This window comes from Quercus robur, chromosome 9, assembly GCF_932294415.1.
Source record: "Quercus robur chromosome 9, dhQueRobu3.1, whole genome shotgun sequence".
In the NCBI taxonomy this organism is placed as follows: Eukaryota; Viridiplantae; Streptophyta; class Magnoliopsida; order Fagales; family Fagaceae; genus Quercus; species Quercus robur.
The window spans coordinates 4,628,859-4,651,762 of record NC_065542.1 but is presented as its reverse complement, the minus strand read 5'-3'; the positions used below and the strand labels follow the sequence as shown (position 1 = coordinate 4,651,762).

At 32.8% G+C, this 22,904-nt stretch overlaps 3 protein-coding genes and 1 pseudogene across 3 annotated transcripts in view; all 4 read left to right on the top strand.

Moving 5' to 3' along the window:
• The window catches only part of LOC126699243 (probable disease resistance protein At5g66900), a 45,201-nt gene extending 33,373 nt beyond the window's left edge, over positions 1 to 11,828 (top strand). Inside the window, exon 10 of the mRNA XM_050396952.1 lies at positions 11,655 to 11,828. The gene's annotated coding sequence lies outside the window, so the exon portion shown is untranslated. The remainder of the gene's footprint in view (positions 1 to 11,654) is intronic.
• The window catches only part of LOC126699833 (probable disease resistance protein At5g66900), a 29,466-nt gene extending 17,638 nt beyond the window's left edge, over positions 1 to 11,828 (top strand). Inside the window, exons 3-14 of the mRNA XM_050397809.1 lie at positions 1,311 to 1,711; positions 2,126 to 2,392; positions 2,528 to 2,540; positions 2,590 to 2,617; positions 2,999 to 3,210; positions 3,293 to 3,723; positions 7,539 to 7,742; positions 7,984 to 8,008; positions 8,126 to 8,244; positions 9,051 to 9,177; positions 10,110 to 10,170; positions 10,991 to 11,828. Coding sequence (XP_050253766.1) covers positions 1,538 to 1,711; positions 2,126 to 2,392; positions 2,528 to 2,540; positions 2,590 to 2,617; positions 2,999 to 3,210; positions 3,293 to 3,723; positions 7,539 to 7,742; positions 7,984 to 8,008; positions 8,126 to 8,244; positions 9,051 to 9,177; positions 10,110 to 10,170; positions 10,991 to 11,618 — 2,289 coding nt within the window. The 5' untranslated portion in view covers positions 1,311 to 1,537 and the 3' untranslated portion in view covers positions 11,619 to 11,828. The remainder of the gene's footprint in view (positions 1 to 1,310; positions 1,712 to 2,125; positions 2,393 to 2,527; positions 2,541 to 2,589; positions 2,618 to 2,998; positions 3,211 to 3,292; positions 3,724 to 7,538; positions 7,743 to 7,983; positions 8,009 to 8,125; positions 8,245 to 9,050; positions 9,178 to 10,109; positions 10,171 to 10,990) is intronic.
• Positions 6,748 to 10,564, top strand: LOC126699251 (3beta-hydroxysteroid-dehydrogenase/decarboxylase-like; annotated as a pseudogene).
• Positions 11,829 to 14,222: 2,394 nt separating the features above from the next.
• The window catches only part of LOC126699247 (12-oxophytodienoate reductase 2-like), a 91,859-nt gene continuing 83,177 nt past the window's right edge, over positions 14,223 to 22,904 (top strand). The window contains exons 1-5 of the mRNA XM_050396978.1: positions 14,223 to 14,391; positions 16,872 to 17,012; positions 17,124 to 17,254; positions 18,586 to 18,762; positions 19,167 to 19,759. Of these exons, the coding sequence (XP_050252935.1) occupies positions 14,321 to 14,391; positions 16,872 to 17,012; positions 17,124 to 17,254; positions 18,586 to 18,762; positions 19,167 to 19,759 (1,113 nt within the window). The 5' untranslated portion in view covers positions 14,223 to 14,320. The remainder of the gene's footprint in view (positions 14,392 to 16,871; positions 17,013 to 17,123; positions 17,255 to 18,585; positions 18,763 to 19,166; positions 19,760 to 22,904) is intronic.

Below are 22,904 nucleotides of genomic sequence, written 5' to 3'. Positions count from 1 at the left end.
AGAGATAAATAAATAATTAGAAGCACAAAATTGAATTTGTTTTCTTAAAAATCTCAAAGAATACACTAACAAGATAAGGAAGATAAAGGACAATATAAAATATTAGTAAACGCTTAAAGTAATTGCTCAAGCATCTAAGAACATCGTATAAAAAAGACATAACAATCCATTACTAATTTTTTAAACAAAATATTTACAAACAGTGAAAGTAAACTGCACAAAAATTATTGTCTTCAACTACACTAACTGTTCTTAATTAGCTTATCCAAATTTTTTTTTTCAAATAAATTAAAACCTGAAAACAACACAAAATTTGACATATTATAATATGATTTTCCTCAAATAAGATCAACAACAAGCACCATTCATTAAAAGTATTTAGTGTTGTAAAGAAAATGATAAATAAAATACTTGTATTAGGGAACACATATGAATTAGTCAATAATATTCATCAATCTAAGGTAAAGATGCAAGAAAAATAAAAAATTTCAACCAAAAAAAAAAAGAAAAAAAAAAGTTGAGAGAGGAATATATATAGACAACATTTTGATTTTGATTTTTCATTGATTTATTATTTGGTTATAATATCAAAATTAAAGTAGATGAATATGTAAAGTTAAAACCATCTAAAATGAATTTGTAAAGCAAATATTATTTTCTATTTAATATTGTAAAAATAAAATTAGAGGTAAAAATAAATATGAAAAAGACTAATGGTGTGGTCAATGATGTAGCAAATGAGGTGGCTTAACAAGAACATAGTAACAATAAATACTACACTTTAGCTTATATATATATATATATATATATAGACGAGTAATTGGAATAAATGGGATTGCAATGCGATCACACATGAAGAATTGAATTTCTGCAAGTGAAATTAAACAACGATTCATAAAAATTAAAAAAGTAAAGGTCAAAGTTTAGTCTGGTTTCTCAAAAAAAAAAAAAAAAAAAAAAGAGTAAAGGTGAAATTAAACTACAGTTTGAAACAAATTTATGTCTCATTAGGTAAGATATGATAGGCCTTTGCTAATTATGTTCATTATTTTGTGTTAAGTGTTAACCCTCTTGACAATCACGAAGCACTGTTCTTGGAACACTTCATCCTCTGCATTTATTGCCTTAGAAGCGTAGTAACAAAGAAAATGTAACATACATACGCACACCTCTTAATCTTAGCCGCGATTGAAATTGTGTGTAATTCACTTCATCTGCCCACCATTATTGTCCATGTTTTCAGTTTACTATGTTATAAGAAATGAAATGTGCCTCAATGGCAACTTTCTAACTGGATTGTTTTTGGGTAGGAAAATTTTAGGACAATATTTTTTTTGTCCCCGTTTCTTAAAATTTCAACCTGATGGTCATTGTGCGAAGACTATATCAATATATAAGTGATCAGGTGCCCGAGTTCCAAAGTGATGAAGATGCAATCAACTAGCTACGGGAAGGGCTGACCAAAATTGGATCAAATCCTATATTATTGATCTTGGATGATGTTTGGTCTGGATCAGAATTCCGTCTTAAGAAGTTTATGTTTGATATTCCAAATTACAATATTCTGGTGACCTCAAGAACTGCACTTCCAGGATTTAGCTTTACATATTACTTAAATCCGTTAAATGATGACCATGCAACGATGCTGCTTCATCACTCAGCATCTCTGCAACATGAGAGTTCTAACATTCCTGTTGAAGCCATCAACAAGGTGCTTTGTCAATCTTGCATAAATATTCGGATGAAAAGTGCTTAATTTTATTTATACTTATCACCATTGGTTAAGGTATGTATATGCATATGAATGAAGAAATACTATCTAGTTTTGGTCTTTGATGAGTACATGATACCGTATGTACCCTATTCCCAACCAAAAAGAAAAAAAACATATGCATTTGCCAAAATCATGCTTTCATACTTATACATACATTTGAGCTTGCTTGTTTTGTTTTGAACCAATTGTTCCCAAAACTTGAGTGAAAAAGGAGAAAAATAAGAAGGTCCCTACTGGCCTTGTTTCATATTTCCAAACAATTCATGTGGTTTTAGTTTCTATAACATTGGCCAATATTACCCCTGTAGCCTCCAAACTATGATTGATTTTATTTGGTTCCTTAAATTGCAGATAGTGAGAGGTTGTGGTGGGTTCCCACTGGCGCTTGAAGTTATTGGTAGATTACTCGATGAGAACCCTGTTGAGGCCTGGTGCAGTATAGCTAAGAATTGGTCTAATAGTCATTATATTTTCAATTCTAATTCTAATTTGCTTGATTGTCTTCGAAAAAGCCTAGAACTTTCAGATCACGAGGTCATCTTCAAAGAATGTTTCATTGATCTAGGTTCATTTCCTGAAGACCAAAGGATCCCTGTTTCTGCCCTTATTGATATGTGGGCAGAATTACAAAACTAGATGAAGTTGGCAACAATGCCATTCACAATTTACATAAAATCACCACCCGGAATCTGGCTAATCTTGTGAGGAAAAGGTATACTGACTCTTTATTTCTATGGTCTGATATTCTTGTAGCCTCTTTCTTCATGTAACCATTGCTAATTGCTAGATATAATTAGCAATAACTCTATACACAGCCTTAGGTACAAATTATTGTAATGTCCTGTAAGTTATAGATTAATTAACTTCTTATGGCAACAACGTTTTCTGTCTGTTTGGATACTACTTATGGCTGAAATCTGAAAACTGAAAACACTGTAGCATAATAATTTTTAAATGTGTGAATAGTACTGTGGGACTTAGGTTAGAAGTTATATTTGCTGAAAGAGGTACTTGTAGATCCCGTGAACAGTGCACGGGATCCACCCAAGGAAACGCAAATGCAGATAGCAACGCAAACTACGTTGCTATCCAAACCCACTATTTATCATAGATTATTTGAGATATACTTTTTACATTTGAAGAAAGAAATTTTTATTTTTTTATGAACCATTTGAAGAAATAATTTGAACCTTTTCCAACTTATAATTTTTGCCCAATCACCAGGAAAGATGCAAGTGAGATCAACAAATATTACAATGAAGACTATGTCACACAACATGATCTTCTTAGAGAGCTAGCTATATTTGAAAGCTGCCAGGGGCCAGAAAGACAAAGGCAAAGATTGATTATGGACATAAGTAGAAACACTCTACCAAGTTGGTGCACAGAACAGGCTCAGCAACCCATCAATGCTCGCTTGTTATTAATCTCAATTGGTTTGTTTATGTTTCCCTCTATCACACATGCACACAATACATGTTGAGTGCCCTCTCACATCGTATATAATACTTTTTGCAGATGAATCATTCTCGTCAACTTGGTGCAACATTCAAGCACCCAAAGTTGAGGTTCTAGTTCTGAACTTCCAAACAAATAATTACAGCTTACCTGCGTTTGTGGATAAAATGGATAATCTCAAGGTTTTGATCATCACCAATTATGGTTTCTTTCCTACTGAATTAAGAAATTTTCAACTACTCAAGTCTCTACCCAATTTAAAGACAATCAGATTGGAGAAGGCTTCAATCCCTTCCCTTTGCAAGGCCCCTATATTGTTGAAGAGTTTGAAGAAAATATCCTTGTTCATGTGTAATATTGCTCAGGCTTTTGGGAATTGTACTATCCAAGTTTTAGATGCATTGCCAAATCTAATGGAGATAAACATTGACTATTGTAATGATCTTGTGGAATCACTACAAGAAAAATGCCTATTAGCGACCAAGAACTTTTGACAGACCCAAAAAGCCCTCTCAAAAAATCTTATTTGCAAAGGCAAAATAAAGCCCTCACAAATACTTGGTAAAATGTGAAATATTTGTGACCAACAAGAAAAGCTGTCGTAATTATGTGTTATAGCCGTCACAAATACTAATATTTGGGAGGGAAATTTTCCCTCCATATTATTTGCAAGGGACAATTAAAAATCTCTCGCAAAAAGTGTATTATTTGTGACGGTAAAAAAAAGCCGTCACTAATACTAAATTATTTGTGAGGGTTAAAATTGACCTTCGCAAATAATCATTAAAAATGTCAAAAATTTTGGAGGGAAATGTTCCTACCAAATTATTTCCGAGGGACAATAAAAATCCCTTGCAAAAAGTTTATTTTTTGTGTGGGTTAAAAATATGCCCCTACTAACACTAAATTATTTGAGAGGGCCACAATTAACCTTCATAAAAAATCATTAAAATATTAATTTTTTTTGGAGATAAAATTTATTCTAAAATTCAAAGAAAAATAAAAAGAAACGTATAAACATAGAGCACTTTGTATTCTTTAGATGAACTTTTTGTTTAAAAAACCTTTTATATACATCATATATAAGAAAGGTCTGTCTTTGTTTTCTAAACAATTGTACCCATAAAAAAATGATAGCACTTTCAACTTCAAAATGGTAGCCTAAAATTCAAGAATTTCAGCCTTTTGTACTCTCTCTCTCACAAAAGTGAATAAAAATTTATTCTCATTAAAATAATGCATAAAAGATGAGTTTATAGATCAAATGGTAAATTACATCCGATTGGCATGAAAATTGGCATGCATGTTAAGAATATATAGAACATGTAATCCAATAGTTGGATTTTCAAAATATGAATTCAATAATAAGTTATTTGGTGATGCAACATTTTTTTGAGTTACATCACATGTAACTTGAATCCAACCCTATATTTCTGAATTCGATGTGAATTTTAACAAATCTACCGTTAGATTACGATTTCTTCATATATTTTTCATTCTTACAAAATTTCAAAGTGATCAAAAATTAATAGTCATGTCATCAATCAATTGTCTAGATTAAAGTTTTAGTAGTTTAAAGTAATGCATAAAATATAAGTTTATAAATTAAATGGTAAATTACATTCGATTGGCATGAAAATTGGCATGCAAGTTAAGACCATATAGAACATGTAATCCAATGGTTGAATTTTTAAAATATGAATTCAATAATAAGTTATTGGGTGGTGTAACATTTTTTAGAATTACGTCAAGTGTAACTCGAACCCAACCTATATTTCTTAATTCGATGTGAATTTTAACAAATCTACCGTTAGATTACAATTTCTTCATATATTTTTCATGCTTACGAAATTTCAAAGTGATCAAAGATTAATAGCCATGTCATCAATCACTTGTCTAGATTCAAGTTTTAGTAGTTTAAAATAATGTATAAAATATGAGTTTAGAGATCAAATGGTAAATTACATCCGATTGGCATGAAAATTGGCATGCATGTTAAGACCATATAGAAAATGTAATCCAACAGTTGGATTTTCAAAATATGAATTCAATAATAAGTTATTGGTGGTGGTACATTTTTTAGAGTTACATCAAGTATAACTTGAACCCAACTCTATATTTCTTAATTCGATGTGAATTTTGACAAATCTACCGTTAGATTACATTATTTTCATACATTTTTCATGGTTATAAAATTTGAAGGTAATAAAAAATTAATAGGTATGTCAACAATCAATTGTCTAAATTCAAGTTTTTGTAGTTTAAAATAATGCATAAAAGATGAGTTTATATAACAAATGGTAAATTACATCCGATTGGCATGAAAATTGGCATGCATGTTAAGAACATATAGAAAATGTAATCCAACGATTGGATTTCCAAAATATGATTTCAATAATAAGTTACTAGGTGGTTAGATTTCAAATCCAATGGTTAGATTTCAAATCTAAGTATGACACGTGATGGACATGTGTTGTGTACCTATATGACTATATATATTCTCTTAATCTGACCATCCAGTTGGTCTCAAATTTCACCAACATCAATATGTCACCATACTCTTCAATTCTAATGATCAAGATTTGAATATGAATTTCACCAAATCCAGTGTTATTGGGACCATCTATTAAGTTTGATCGGGTTTGACCAACTTTGACTACGCATTTCTCTAAATCCAATAATTTGATTATTACAATAATTTACTAGAATTAACCTTTCATTGTACTCTTCAAATCTAATGGTTGGATTTCAAATCTAAGTATGGCACATGATAGACATGTGCTTTGTACTTGTATGGTTATGTTTACTCAATCTGAATATCCAATTGTCCAGTGTGTCACCATACTCTTCAATTTTATTGATTAAGATTTGAATATGAATTTCACCAAGTCTAATGGTCTCAGGATCATTTTTTTAATGGTCATGTCAGCATTTAGTATGCAAACAATGGACTCTGTTTGTCATATAAGCAATTTTCATTAGTGTACCGAAGATTATTTCGGTTTGATCAAATAAATGAAATATTTCAGTACCGGTTAAAATCAATGTACCATTTCGGGATTACCGCTAATTTTATATATGTATATATATAAATAAATATATAACTATTTATTTACTTATTTATAAGTTCATTAGTCAAAATCCATATAATTTATTAAAAAGATTTACAATTATAAGTCTATATCTTAAATAATATGCTAAACTTTAGTTAAAAACTTAAAATGTTAGCTCATTTTAATAATAATAGACAGTTTATCTATTTAATAAATACTCAATAGATAGTTTTTTTCAGTTTATTTATTTAATAAATAATAATAATATAATAATAATAATAATAATAGTATTTGTGGTGCACAACACGTTATCAATTTGACAGATGGTAAAAAATTTCAAAAAAAAGTTGAATAAACACTCCATTAAACTTCAGCACTTCACATGAGTGTAGTGATGTTGTCACTTGTCAAGGGCACACTTAACCAAATGCTGTTCACTGCTCAAATATAGATATAGGGAGTTAGGTAGTTGAGGACGAAAATGAAAAGATAAAGAACAGAGGTGTTCGGAAGAAAATTTCCCCCCAAATTTTTTTTCCTTTCCCGCACAAAATTCTCCAAAAAAATTTTCCCACTTACATTTTCATTTCCCACACAAAAGTTTCATTTCTCACACAAAGTTTTTACTCACAAAACTCTCTCATTTTCTCTCTATCTCTCACACGGCCTCTCACATTCACACACGCGCACACACACACACAACCCCGCCGGCGTCGACGAGCAGAGCTCAGCCCAGCCCAGCGACGACGCCGACGAGGCTGAGCCCAGCCATCGACTCCTCTCCTCCTCGATCTCTCTCTCCCTCACTAGAAGATCCTTTCTCCTTTTCTCTCTCTCTCTCTCTCATTACCACCCCCATACCCATACCCATTCCGATTTTGCTTGGTAAGTTATTTATTTGATTTTTTGTTTTGATTATTGTGAAATTTTGGGTTTGGATTTGGATACTTAACATTTAGGTTATTTATTTAATTTTCAGTTTTGATTATTGTGAAATTTGGGTTTGGATTTTGTGGTGTAATATGTAGATACTTTATTTAATTTTTATTTTATGATTTTTATGAAATTTGGGTTTGGATTTGGTGAAGTAATTTAATTTTTGTGATGCATATTTTTGGACGAGCCCAGCCATCAAGCACTCCCTCATTGAAAGTTTGCTTCATAATTCTTCTTCCTTATCAAGGTCTGTGTCAAACACATTACAAATACACACAATTAATGCTTTAGTCAATTGGGTTTTTTTGGTTTTACAGAGAGAAATGGCATCTGGGGATGATGGCACTGAGAGATGGTGCGTGGTGATAGGAGGTCGTGGTTTTGCTGCTCGTCATTTGGTTGAAAAGCTCATCTCATATAACATGTTCCTCGTCCGAATTGCAGATATGGGTCCCACCATTAACCTTGACCCTCATGAGGAGAATGGAACTCTCGGCCAAGCCTTGCGCTCTGCTCAAGCTGTTTATGTTTCCATGGATCTTTGAAACGAGGCCCAAGTTCTCAAAGGTTTGCTCATCCCTTCCAACTGTTTGATAAAATGCCTAGCTGAAAATTTTTCTGCATAAGTTTTTTTTTTTTTTTTTTTTTTGTTTTAATAATGATAATAAACAGCATTGGAAGGAGCTGAGGTTGTGTTCCACATGGGAGCGCTGAATTCTTTGATGAACGATTACCAGCTACATTATTCGGTCAATGTGGAAGGTACAGAGTGCTAGGCGCGGGATGGGTATCTAGCCTATTGGCTTTTTTGATGTTCCTTTGTACTTTGTTAAATCTTTCTTTGTTTTGGATATTTGGATTTGTTTGTCTTATTATGTTGTGGTTCGTTTATGAGCTATTATAGGGACCAAGAATGGTGTTGATGCTTGTATTGAGCTTAAAGTGAAGAGACTGATCTATACTAGCTCTCCTGGGGTTCATGGCATTTTGGATGCGGATGAATCAGTGCCCTACCTGGCTAAGGTACTCACTTCACTTTAAAAGTGTTGAGTTTGTTGTTGTTGCTACTAACCCATGAATGGCAACAAAAATTTTGCCAAAAAATATTAAATCTATTACTTATATTAGAATAAGTCTAAAAAAAAAAAAAATTAAAAGCTTTCAATTTTTGTGTTTAGGCATGAGAGAGTGAGGGAGCTGAGCAAACGGTTCGGATGGGACAAGAAAGGAGCAATGAAGGCGTTAGGAGAATGGTTGGATCGCATGGGTTTGTGGGCCATGCCTGCATACGTTGGGGTCCACACTCTCACTCTGGTGCTCTGCTTGCCTTAGGCTGTTTTCATGGAGGCCACTGCTGCTCTAATCTTCGGCTTCTTCCATTTAAATGGTTGGTCTTCATGCTTTTGTTGGTAGTATCATTATATATATATAATCTCTGTGTGAGTGATGGCTGCCTATATTAGATGACAAGCAGGCCTTTGAAAAGTATAATTCGACTCATGTCATTTTGACTTTCGAGCTCCTCAACTTTTGTCTACATTTTTCATGTGCAAAGGATAAGTTTTTGCAAAGAACTTGTTAAATTTCGTGTTATAATTATGGCCATTAGGTGGTCCTCCAAAAGCTTGGCCTGCAAAATTGCCAAGTTGGCAATCTAATAATAGTTGGATCTTGTTACCAATAGAAAGGAATTATTTTAATTTTGGACATTCAAATGACAAATTGAGAATCCTGTTACTCTAGAGATGTTAGATGTATATTTGGGTTTATAGTATTGTAGATTGGGATTGATTATTTTTACTTTGTCAAGGCTGATGTGCTTTGTCCAGTGTAGGGCTGTCCAAACATATTCGATGACCCGACCCACCAGAGACACGACCGGAACTGATCCGAAACCAGCCGACCCGACCTACTCCAGTGGTCGGCGGCAGATTTTCTTCACCAGAAATCCGGCAGGTTGGTTTCTGTTTCTCTCCCCAAAAACCTGAAAAAACCCAAACCGATTGGCAAAAAAACCCATAATCCGATGAAAAACCCAGATTTCGGCAAGAAATCCAGATTTCGGCGAGAAAATTCTAGATTCCAGAAATAAAAAACCCAGATCTCGGCCAAAAAACCTGGATTCAGGCATTATTTCACGTAGATCTAACAAAATTTTAAGTGAATCTAGCGAAATCTCATCAAATTTGGTGAGATTACAATCGGATCTGGCGAAATCTCATAGATTCCGATGAGATTTTTGCCAGATCTGGGTTTTTTTTTCACCTTTTCTCTTAGTTTCCTTGCCCTTTTTTGTCGTTTTCTCAGATCTTTAACTCTGACCGACCTGTTTGTGTACACATTGAAGTTTGATCTGCCCAACCTGTTTACTCCAGTGGTCAGCGGCATGTGAGTTTTTTCAAAACCCGATTTAGTCGGGTCAATTCCAGGTTGGGCACAAACTCGACCTAGACCGACCTGTGGACAGCCCTAGTCCAGTGTATAAAAGCATGATTATGAAGGTTGCATCTTGGCTTATACTATATTGTAAGGAAGTTTGGGGCTTCCTTACCTTTTTATTTTTATTTTTTATAATATATATCTTAGATGAAAGATTAAGGCTTCCTTATGGTTTCCAAGTATCTCAACATTTTGCCTGCCAGTGGAAGGAAACTTTTAAATGGGGTAATACTCGTCGACCCCAAAATTTTAAGACTAAAGCTTCTTGTTGTTGTTGTTGTTGTTGAATATGTCATATTGATACTCACTTATTATTAACTTTCTTTGCTACTTAGATTTACCTATCAGCAAATTTGAGCACCATAAATCATTGTTCCCACTATTTGTGGAATGTAGTTGGTCTTTCCACTTTTACTTCCATGTTTGATATTCTCTCAACTTGGTTTTAGTTCCATGTTTGATATTCTCTCAACTTGGTCAAGCTATCACCACTGAGAAAATGCTTGAATGGTAACAATTATACTTTTCAATCTATGATTTCAAAGCAACACAATGATTTTTTTTTCTTGCTTTTTAATTACAATTTCATTCGTTTACAGTTGGTTTATTTGGACTATGTGGTTCTATCAAAGGGTATAATTTTGATTTGCTTTTTGGTTGATGGTTTCATGTGCTTGTTGATGATATTGGAGATGTGACAATTACTAATGATGGTGCTACAATACTGAAGATGCTTTAATTTTTTGATAGCTTTTTATGTACAAAGAACCACATTTAAACAACTGCATTTTTTGGAAGTGTTGAAGGATTTGTTTAAATACTTTGGAACTTTGATAATGGTTATAGACAACGTTATGTATTTGATAATAAATTTTTATGTTAATATAATGTTAGTTTGGAGACATTTGTGGTGTTATCTAGTTACATTTGTGGTATTGTTTTAGTGGAGCTAAAATTATTATAGGTTATTTGTAATACATATGTGAGTTTAGAATCCATGAGGAAATTTCTCCAACCAAAAAAAAAAAAAAAAGAATCTAGGAGGAAAAAAAAAAAAAATCACCCATAGTGGCGAGCAAAAACCGCTGCTAAAGCGCTAATATTTTAATATAATTGAAGACCTATAGTGGCATTTTTGGCTCGCCGCAATAGTACAATTTTTTTGTAGTGCAAATAACTAATTGTGAGAATATAAAGGTCTTCACAAATAGTTGTTAACGACGACCGCTTCTCCTCACTAAAAATAAGTCATCGACTTTTCTTGTTGTTTGATAATATATTTGAGGGCAGATTTATTCAGTAACGATGATGGATTGCCCTTGTAAATTATCTATTTACGAAGGTACAGTCACAAAATCTGTTTTAGCAACAACAAATATGACGGCCTTCGAGAGCCATATACTCTCGCTAATAACCTTTTGCGACAATATTTGAATTTTTGCGAGGGCATTTTACCATCGCTAGTACTCTTTTTTTGTAGTGAATTGCCTGCAGTGTTGTGTGATGTTATCCTCCTAAAAATACTCATTATCACCAATTGTCATCAACTGTCTACACTTTCCAAAGAGATTGGAAAGCTAGTGAATTTAGAAGTGCTCAGGTTTAGGTCTTGTATTGATTTATCTGAGTTGCCAGAATCTATCACAAGCCTTAAAAAGTCTAAATCTATCACAGACCTTAAAAGCTTAAGACTTCTCGACATATTCGATTGCCTAAGCATTAGACACTTGCCAAAAGAGATTGGTGAGTTACGTAAATTAGAGGAGATCCACATGAAAGGGTGCTTGAGCTTGCGTAATGAGTTGCCACCATCAACCACAAATCTTGAGCAATTGAAGCTTGTGATATGTGATGAAGAGAGGGCTAAGCTTTGGGAGCCTATCAAGGAAGTTCTTACCAATCTAGAGGTCAAGGTGGCTGAAAAAGATATCAACTTGACTTGGCTTCTCAAACCATGATTTATGAGAATTGTTTCTTTTTGGAAAATTTTGTAGGCTTTGTCAACTTATTATCATTATCTTCTACTCTTTGTTTCTTTTTTCTTACATTTTGGTCAAATTGAACACATAAAAAAATATGTATCAGTAGAAAATATGATTGTTGTAAATCCTAGAAATATGTAGATTTTTGTGTTTCCTTAATTTTATGATTTTATCTTTTGGGAAGAATTTATTGGTTTCATATCTAAAGTTTGTTTGAAATCAGACAAACATGATAGAAAATCAACAGAAAGTAAAATTGTTTTTAATAATTTAAGGACCATACGAAAACTAATAGTTTATAAGAACAAAAATTCAAATTCCATGCAAACTTTAATAATGAGACGAACTTTGTTACTTTGTGCTGGTCTTTGTTTTAAATTTTTCATTCTTTGACCACCCATTGGTTTTTACTTGGTGAAGAAGAAGAAGAAGAAGCTCTTTTCTATACTACTTCCTTTCTAATCTGAATTTCGACAGCCATTCGTCTAAATTCATATCATATGAAAACAGATGATCCATCCACATCACCGGAGTCCTCTGTAGTCTGTATATACATAATTATGAGGTTTTTTTTTTTTTTTTTTGGTCGTTCTCATAAGTCATAATGAGTTGCCTTTCTTGACAAAAATGAAAGAGAGTGTTTATGGAACTCAATAAAAATAAATAAAAAAATCAGTTGCCTTTAACAAGAGTAAAAATAAAATGCATGATTCTCAATTTGTCAATTGGTTCGTCACTTACAAATGGGTCGACTAGTTATGAAAAAGAAAAAAATATTTATGTACCATAAGATGACACTCTCAAGCATGTGAGATCAAATATAAATTTGAGTGTGTCTATAGAAATTCAAATTGAAAAGGCAAGTGTGGTCTTCTAAAACCACAATTACTAGATCCAATACAGGGAATCCGATAGGAAAAAAAATGTCAAAACTAAAATAATAATAAATAAATTAACAAACAAGTGAGAATTATATTTAGTAAGCCTAACAATGCCAAAGTGCTCAAAACATTGAGACATAGATCACAAACTTTACTTAAAAAAAATAGTGGACCACCCAATGAAATAGATAAATAAACTAAAGTATTAAGGTAGTAAGTTAAAAAATAATGATTCCCACTCATCCACCAACAATCACTAACTGTAAATTTATAGGTTATCATTATGATATTAATTAATTGTGTCTATGCGTATTAGTCATTCGTCAATGTCTTGGAAATATTCTCTCTTTATTTGATTGGTATTGTATAGATTTAGGGATTTTTTTATATAAAAAAATAATTAATAGATCTAAGATTCATTGATCAGATTTGATAAATAATAATTTTTCTCCAAAAAAAAAAAGATTTGATAAATAATGATTTTTAAAGTGATGTTTTGGTTGATTGGGCTAATTTTTGTTGTTGTATGGGCTAGATGTTTTGTTGTTATTTGAAATAATTATGTTGTTCTTGTCGTCACCATTGTTGTTTTCTTATTATTTGAAGGGGAAAAAATTATATGAAGGGGGCTAAAAATAATTTTCTTTGGCCAAATTCTAAAAAACTCATAAAACATATATACTCTTAACTTTAAAAATAAAAATCTAGAGGGGCCATGGCCTCCTTGGGTGGCTCTATCCCTACCTTCCAAATATATATATCCTCAAAAGAGTGGGCAAATTCTAGTTTTCTTTCAAAATTATATATATATATATATATATATATATATATATATATATATATATATATATATATGGTTCATATTAAGAAAAATATTTATAATTTTTTTGGCTATAAATATTAATTTACCGCCTTAAGAAGCTATAAAAAAATTGAACTCTTTTATGTCTCAAAGATTGTTCTTTTTTTAAGTAGAACAATTGATGACATGACAAATCTAACTATATTTTCATAATTTTTGAGGACATAAATAATGAGTAGTATATTATAAAAATGTTTTTTTCTCTAAATAAAAAATAAAATAGTGGTGATCTCATATAAAAATAATTGGACAAAACTTAGGTATAATACCTTAGATGCTGTTTCCTAGATTCTCTTTTTAAGATTCAACCATGTAGCTTTTTAATTAAAAAATACACTTTCATCCTATAAGAAAAAATCCACATGGCATAATTTTAAAAAGAGAACCTAAACAATAACACCTAAATATTGTACCTAAGTTTTACTCAAAATAATATACAAAAATCTAAACACAATCTATATTCTCAAAAAAATTATTTTAAAAAATTATGAAATTGATTGTGGACTTAAAGTGGTTCTGTTCATAGAAGCAGAACATATGGTTAAATAAAAGGTGGTATATCACGCATCCAGTATACATGGTATTTTCTAGTTAAATAGGCCAATGGTCCACGTTGGTGGCCAAATTTTCTTGAGGGTTCAACGTATAGTGTAGACCCATTCCCGCCACGTATTTCCAAACGTCACCACAGACATCAGGCGCTGTGAAAAAAGTCATGAATACCATTTTAAAAGGAAACATCATTGTCCAAATGGAACCATCCTGCTAGCTTATAGGAGACTTTTTTTTTTTGGGACACAAATCTTTAATGTTTTTTTCATTTCTATAAATACCCATTTGTGTAACAAGTATTTCATTCCCACTTTTGTCTGAAATCAGGAACAGAAGTAAAGTACTAGCATTCAACAGGAAAGAATAGAATAGAATCATTATAAATGGCTGCTGAAGCTCCCACCATTCCTCTTCTTACTCCTTACAAACTTGGCAAGTTTAAACTTTCCCATAGGTATACCAATACACCTTGCAAAATTCTTTCTTTTTTTGTCTTTGTTGTTTAGTGATCTGAATTGTTAATATGTGTGATGGGTTTTTATTTTTTATTTTTTTTGGTTTTTTTTTTTTTTAGAATCACGTTATGGTTTTTTTTTTTTTTGGTTTGACTTTGACTTTGTAAAAAAAAAAAAAAAGTTGTTTGTGACATATCCCAGTTGGGATAATGAATTGTTTTGTTTACAAAGGTTTCAACTTTCAAGAAATCGTAGTTGATTATTTATATATGTCGTTTTCATTATGTAACACTCTTGCCCTTTTAAGCATTTTCTTGTCAGTTCACATTTGTGTTTGTTTTGTGTTTTGACCAAGAAATTACACATTTCTTTTCAAGAATTCTCAATATTAATCTGCTAAAAGTCTGAGACTTTGCTAATTTTTCTAATGTTAAGATTGATGGATTTTGTTGGAACTGTATTAGCTGTCTTGCTGAGCTTTACTCAGTTCATGAGTTGTTAGTGATGATTTTGTTTACTTGATCTCAAAGGAAAATCAAGCTGTCATTTGGTTTACCTGAATCTTGTACGGCATCTCTGTTGTGTAAATTGGTTTTAGATTTGCAGATTAAGGTATCTGATCACCTTGGCCGTCAGGATTCTTTGTGTTTTCAGAACCTCTAAGTAATGTATTTGTAGCTTCATCATGAGAGATTGAGAGTGCTTACATTTATTCACAGTTGCTTTGATTATATAAGATATCAATCTATAGTTATAAAACCAGTTCTCAACAATTTTGGTCTGACTTTTTTGGGGCTGGGGAGGGGGGATGAAATCCTTCTATTTATCAGTTTTGTTTTGATACCTATGACTACACATTCTGTATGATGAAGAGCAATCCAGTTTGGCTGCCTCATCTATATCCTGCCATAGTACCCAAGTCATTCTTCAAATGCTGTATGTTATCATTTGATGATCTTGAACCTACATGTGATTAACAGAACTAATTCACCCCATTCTGTGCATAAAAATTCATCAAATTCATCAAGTTTTTACATGCTTCATTTTGTTTCTTACTTATCTTTTCTAGTATTTTCTCAAAGTAACACGTGGCCATGCATGTATTGCACAAGCCACTGGCCCCTCAGCAGCAAATTTACAGTACTCATGGGATTTTACTCAAGGGTGTTTAAACTAGACAACTGGGAAGTACAAACTTCCTTTTGGATCTGCCAAAATATGATTTTCTACCTTAGAAAAGCAGCGACTGTGATTCTGTTGAAATAAGAAATATCCGAGGTCAACTGCTGCATTCGGTTTGGTCTGCTTGTACAGGGGTTGGACCAGGAGTGGAAGCGACTTCACCAATTTAACTTATTGTACACTAAGTCTAGGCTAGGTTTGGATACTACAAGAGTTGAAATGTCATAAGCAGTCCTTTTGAAGTCCATACTACACTAATATATACTTGCCTTCTTTCCAAAATGCTCGCATTAGAATTGTTAAGTTTTATGTTCGAAAACAGTCCTAAACTAAGTGCCATTCTTTAAAAAAAAAAAAAAAAACTTAGTGCTCTTTGCTGCGGCTTTGTAGGTGTTGGAAAAAGGTGAGCTTATGATATAAACATAGGTTGAAAAGAGAGGTACACGAATTAAGAACAACGTAGGCCCTGTACTTGAAACTAAGGGGCAGTTTGGATCCCACGTTTCTGCATTGCGTTTTCTGCGTGCACTGTTCACGAGTCCCACAAATTATATTTTTCATCAACTTTTTCATTAAAAATAGGTCCTACAATACTATTCACACATTTAAAAATTATTTTGTTACAGTGTTTTCAGTTTTCAGTTTCAACAAAATAAGTTCTATCCAAACAGACCCTAAGTATTTTCAAATTTCAAGTGCATGGCAAATTAGCTATGAATGATATAGAAATTATCATAATTGAAGGGCATATAGGATCTTTGAGGTTCTCCTACCCCACTCCAGTACAGCATTTTGTGAAATCTATCTTTAATACTTGACAATATGGTTGTACTTTAACGATGAACAAACTCTAAAGGAAAAAAAGAAATTATAGATCAAGTCAAACATTCTGTCTCTTTCTCTGTCACTTTCTCATTTAGGTTTTTATTTGTCTACTCAAAAGGAAAAGCATTATATTATAGGCAGAGTTTTTCTGATTTTGTGTTTTTCTTCAGCTTCTCAAACCTTATTTAAAAGTTTATATTTTAGCAATCCACAGGTGAAGTTGTGAAGCTGTCCTTATCTCCACCATAATCATTCAAAAATGAATTGTTTGATTTGGTTTCATTTGTTACTTGCCTTATTTTATTTTATTTTTTAGTATCTAGTATAACATATAGAAAGGGGCTTAATCATATTATTCTTCCCGACTTTGCTACAGGAAATATATATTTCATTCTTATAGGGTACTGCTTTCTTCAATTAGAAAGATTTCTTACTTGATTTACTCAAGTTATCATTTAATTTGTATTTTCAGGGTTGTTTTGGCACCATTGATGAGACAGAGATCTTATGGCAATGTTCCTCAGCCACATGCTATCTTATATTATTCTCAGAGAACCTCCAAAGGTGGTCTACTGATAGCTGAAGCCACTGGAGTTTCTAACACTGCTCAAGGGTAATCAATTTCTTACCATGTTTCACACTAAGAGACAATCTCCATTTTGAGGGTTCCCTTTCTTGCCTTGAAAATTTTTATGACTTCTTAGGTTTCTTTGCTATTGTAAAGGTATGCAGACACACCTGGAATATGGACAAAAGAGCAAGTTGAAGCCTGGAAACCCATTGTAGATGCTGTTCATGCCAAAGGTGGAGTTTTCTTTTGTCAAATTTGGCATACGGGGAGGGTTTCAAATCAAGGTTTGTCTTTGACTGAGACCACCTTTATATCTTCTCTTCTAATATTGCTTGTTGACAATTAAACTTTTGTAATGGATGGAGAGAGTTGAATGTTTTGCAATATGCTAAATTACAAAGACTATATGGTAAATGATTCATGAATTGAGTAGATTTGGGTTTTCTATACCACATTGTGCTATTTAACTATTGATTGATGTTGATCCTGAAGGAAGTATTGCATGTGAACCTATTTGGTAGAGAATCAAATTGGATTGAAGTTTTTATTGACTGCTGAAATAACCATCCGTTGGTGCCGTAGAATGTTATTCCCTGCATAATAAGTTTCACATTTGAAATAGAAACATACTTTTTGAGGAAGAGCATTAATTGGATGGACTCTCATTATGGAGAAAGTAAAATTAACAAAAGTGATGATCATTGTTGGATTGAGGGAGTAAAGGAAATTTATGCAACAATATAATTATTTTGTTGCATTATCTTCTCTACTATAAATGGTTTTTTTTTTTTTTATTACAGGGGGGCTTTTATGATGATCATTGCCTCAGTGGAAGGGGCATCTTCTATTATAAGTCTGATATGTTAATGTAATTTTGTTTTTAGGATACGAATAAGGTGACACCTTTAACAAAATCAAATCACTGTGGTTGGTTGGACAAAATGCTAATGTTGTTGCCATTTCAGCTAAAAAGGATGTTTTATATCACCATTGAATAGAATATTATTTGGTCATTTCAATAGAAAAGGCCAGAGTGGTGGTTGCATGCCACTGTTTCAAAAGCATGGTTCTTTCAGTTGGCTAGTCTTTCAAAATCTTCATAGTTTTGTTATAGATTTGCAGACACCACTTGCTCTAAATCAGTTGTCAAAATCATTATTGAGTCCTATATCTATGGTAGTCATAGACAACCAACCACCACTTTTTGGCGTGTTAGACAGCCCTAAGATCAGGAGCTTTCCTTTTTTAAAAATGTAATAAGATCTTGAAATTTCCTTTTTTGGAGTGGAATATTTATGGAGCCCCATCCTTACTGTACAATCATGTGAAACACATAATGGAGCTATTATGCCTTCATGATCGAAAAGAAGTATTAATTTTGTCTCTCTTTTTTTTTTTTGTGGTTTTCAAATCAATGAAGGTCTTGTCAATTACCTCTTTAGATAATTTTTTTTTTAAATAAAAATTAAATCTTTATGAAGAAACATCTTTTTCAAAGTAATTTAACGAATCATAACTCTCATTTTTCTAATTCTTTAAGTGGTGATTGATAATTTCTTATCAAACTCATTTGAATTAATTGGATATTTATTTTTCTTTATATTGTTGTTTACAGGTTTTCAGCCAAATGGTCAAGCCCCACTTTCTTCCTCTGACAGGCCTTTGACCCCTCAAATTCAAGCTAATGGATTTAACGTTGCAGACTTCACTCCTCCAAGGCGGCTGAGGATAGAGGAAATTCCTCAAATTGTCAATGATTTTAGACTTGCTGCAAGGAATGCTATTGAAGCTGGTAAGTTCTTTTCATGTGTTTATATAAGATAAATGATATTTGATTGGTCAAACATACAAGGGAATGAAGAAATGTACTTTGTACTTGATGAAAGAAAACTGAAAGAACAACAAGGCTCATGGTTACCTTTGTTATTACATAGTACCTTCATTAAAATGTCATTATTTGTCAAGGAGCGTTCCACGCTTGATCTCAAGCTTCTTTTTTTAGAACCTTACTTGATTGGTTCTCTGTGCAGAGAAACCACCCTTTTTCTTCTATTTTGGATTTACTTGATTTTTGTAATGTTCGTTTTTGATTTGTTCACCCCTGTGTACTTGGGTGTCTCTCTCTTTTTGATATCAATGAATCTTTATTACTTATCAAAAAAAAAAAAAAAATGTCATTATTTGTCTTATACACAGGCTTTGATGGAGTAGAGATCCATGGGGCTCATGGTTACCTAATTGACCAGTTTATGAAGGATCAAGTGAATGATCGAACGGATCAATATGGTGGATCCCTCGAAAATCGTTGTCGGTTTGCTCTAGAAATAGTTGAAGCTGTTTCTAATGAGATAGGAGCAGATAGGGTTGGAATAAGGCTATCTCCTTTTGCAGACTACATGGAATCCGGAGACTCAAATCCAGAAGCTTTGGGCCTTTACATGGCTGAATCCTTAAACAAATATGAGATTCTTTATTGCCACATGGTTGAGCCAAGAATGAAGACACTTGGAGAAAAGAGTGAAAGTCCCCATAGTCTTGTGCCAATGAGAAAGGCTTTTAAGGGTAGCTTTTTAGTTGCTGGGGGTTATGACAGGGAAGATGGGAACAGAGCTATTGTTGAAAACCGTACAGATCTTGTTGTTTATGGTCGTCTATTTTTAGCCAATCCTGATTTGCCTAAGAGATTTAAGCTCAATGCTCCTCTCAACAAGTACAACAGAGACACATTCTACATCTCTGACCCTATCCTTGGATACACTGATTATCCATTCCTTGAAGACGTTGCTTAGGTTTTCAAGTAGAAGAGTGAAATATATTGTCCAAAAACATTGCCCTATGTAATTTCTTTCTTGTTTTTCGTGTTTTCATTGTACTGTACAAGTGCAACAAAAAAATTTGATAGATCTAAATAATTTTGAAGTGGTTATTCTCTTCTAGTGATAATATTGTTGGTGCTGATCTGCTTCTGAGCTAGACTAATCATGATTTTGAAGCATAATTTGGCTATTACAAGCAATGATTCTTTACTTAAATTGGCAACTATGCACATAGGATTTTGCCTTCAGCTTTAGCTACAATGGACTCAATCTCCTTTACTTTTTGGCGTACATAAGGTCTGCATTGAACCATTATAAGTGGCTACTCAATTACTTGTGATATTATCCATATTTAGGGCACGTAGGCTTATTTTCTCACTTCCATTCACAATAAAGTGACAAAATTTCAATCTAGCTGTCAACCTTATATTTCTAAGCTTAAGACCAATTTTGTACAAAATATTTGACATTAAGCACAAACACAAGTGGAGTTTACAAATGGAATTATACACATACACATGATTTGCAAACAGCATTTCATCTGTTTCTTGGCAACCAAGAGGAGTCTAAGAAAAGTTATTTATGTTTCACAATTGGCATTATAAGGTTAGCTCCAATGTTTATAGTTCAAAAGCAAAGAAAGTCAGGAGGATTATCTCTGGATTGAAGAGAACATATACATAACACATATCATGGGTATGTGTGTTGAATCTATTGCTGACATGATAACGTGGTTTAAGTAGAACTGTAATGGGTTCTACTTACTCGATTTACTTGTTGTTTACTAAATGAAAAGGTGAATATACTGTGCAAAGATCAATTAAAGCTAACACCAGAGCTAGCAACATCTTCAGGAACCAATATATCAAAATCATTGAGACCATTCTGCAGTCATCCCTCTGCTGCTAACATGTATCTCTGTACCAACATTAATTGAACACCATACATGCCTTGCTGGTTCAGTTCCTGGATCCTGGTCAATGGTAATATGTTTCCCATTAGTGCCCTATAACTATATTGTCCATCTTGAAGCAGAGGAAAAACTCAACAGCACTAATCAAGTTAAAGTAGACTAAAATAAGTTCACTAATGTGAATTGAGGAAGCAATTGCTTTGAATTGTAATGGGTTCAGGTAATTTAGGATGCTGGGAGCAGGTATGGATAAATGATAAATCCAAAGCCAACCTATGATATTTTTCATTTGCATCCAATCTGAATATTGAAAGCTGCATAGAGTTATTGTTAGAATTTTTGGACAAAGCAATAGCATCTCAAGGATGAGTATGGGAGAAAGGACAGACATACGGATGACAAGTTTGCACAGCACTGCAGAAATTAAGAGTAAGTAAGAGAAGATAACAGGAGATAGAAGCAGAATTGAAAATTCTTCAAATCTCATGAGGCCTCTGGGCGGTCTCACCTGAAAGATAACATATAGAAACTTACCGTTAGCAGTAAGGACTTTTAATTAGTTGAATTTTCTATGCATAGAAGTAGATAATAAAATTTCGAACTCTCCTAGATGCATAGCACAGAAACATCCATTTACTGTGAACATGAACTTAGCATTTAGCCAAATTTTATGTGTCCACATTCGCATATCATTCCTTTGTGTGTGTGTGTGTGTGATTTCAACCAGGATTCCATAAAAAAATTTGATAATGGCTAAGTTACTAATATGGATTTGAGTTTGTCCATAGAAATTTTCAAATTGCAAAGGCAAGTTTGGTCTTCTAAAGCCACAATTACTCTATCCAATATGGGGAATCGGATGGAAAGAATGCCAAAATTTTTTTATTTTTTGAGAAAGGATAAAAATGCCAAACTAAAATAATTATAATTAAATAAATAAACAAGTGAGGAATTATATTTAGTGAGCCTAACAATGCCGAAGTGCTCAAAACTAGGGATGGCCATGGGTAGGGTATGGATTGGGTATACCCATACCCGACCCGAAAAGTTTACCCATGGATACCCGATTATCAATACCCGTTAATATCCATACCCGAATCTTACCCGAATATATTATCTATGGATATCCATACCCTACTCGAAACCCGAAACCCATTTAATTTTTTTTTTAATTCAAAACTTTTTAACAAAAAACTAACCAATCTTAAAAAAGGAAAAACTAATCAATAAAAAAATTTTATTGATTAGTTTGTATCTACTTCTTTCTTTTTTTTTTTTTTTTTTTTTTTTTTTTGAGATAGAGATAGAAATTTTATTAGATAAAAAATAAAATAAAATAAAGAAGCAACATTTTCCTTTGCCTCTTCAATTGTTTGTTAAGCAAATGGCAACTCCTAAAATAAATTTTACAAAATCAAGGTCAATGTAACAGTAATAAAAGTCACTTTCAGTCAGTGTAAAATATTTCCACTGGATGAAGCCTCCCTGAAACTTTCATAAGTGGTGTATCAAAATAACTCTGAAAATTTTCAGCCTCAAGAGTAGCACTCATTAAATCCATACCTATTAACTCGGGCTTGAAAATCTGAGCTTTGATCATGAAAATACAATATTTTCACAACTATTTCATGACTTACAAATTGACAGGTATGACTGAGTTAAGAACTTGCTACTTTCGAATGGTTGTGAAAATTTTTGTGGTCGATGATTTTGGAGTCTATGTCACCTGCTGCGTCAACATGAGCAAATAGCATGTGCCAGTTGCAATTACCAAACGTCAACTTTTGTTACTTGTATAGTTTAATCATCCCATCTTTCTATGGTTTCACACCTGTCATGTTGTGGTTATTATTAGTGGTTGGGGAATATTAGTAGGACCCAGATGATTGAGTCAATCTCTTTGCAAAAGTAGTAGTTTTTTTTTTTTTTTTTTGGTGGAGATTATAGTTGGGTATGCATTTGTTATATACTTGTCAGAGTTAAATACAGGTTTTGCTTTGTGCTTGTAAACCTTATTAACTTAATAAGGTTTAGGTTTTTTTTTTTTACGGGTCGGGTTTGGATAATATCCATACCTTACCCGAACAATTCGGATAATATCCATACCCTACCCGGTTAAGCTCTACCCATGAAGAACCGGGTATTACCCGAAACATTTGGATCGGATAGGGTTGAATATCCATTACCCAATGGGTATGGCCATCC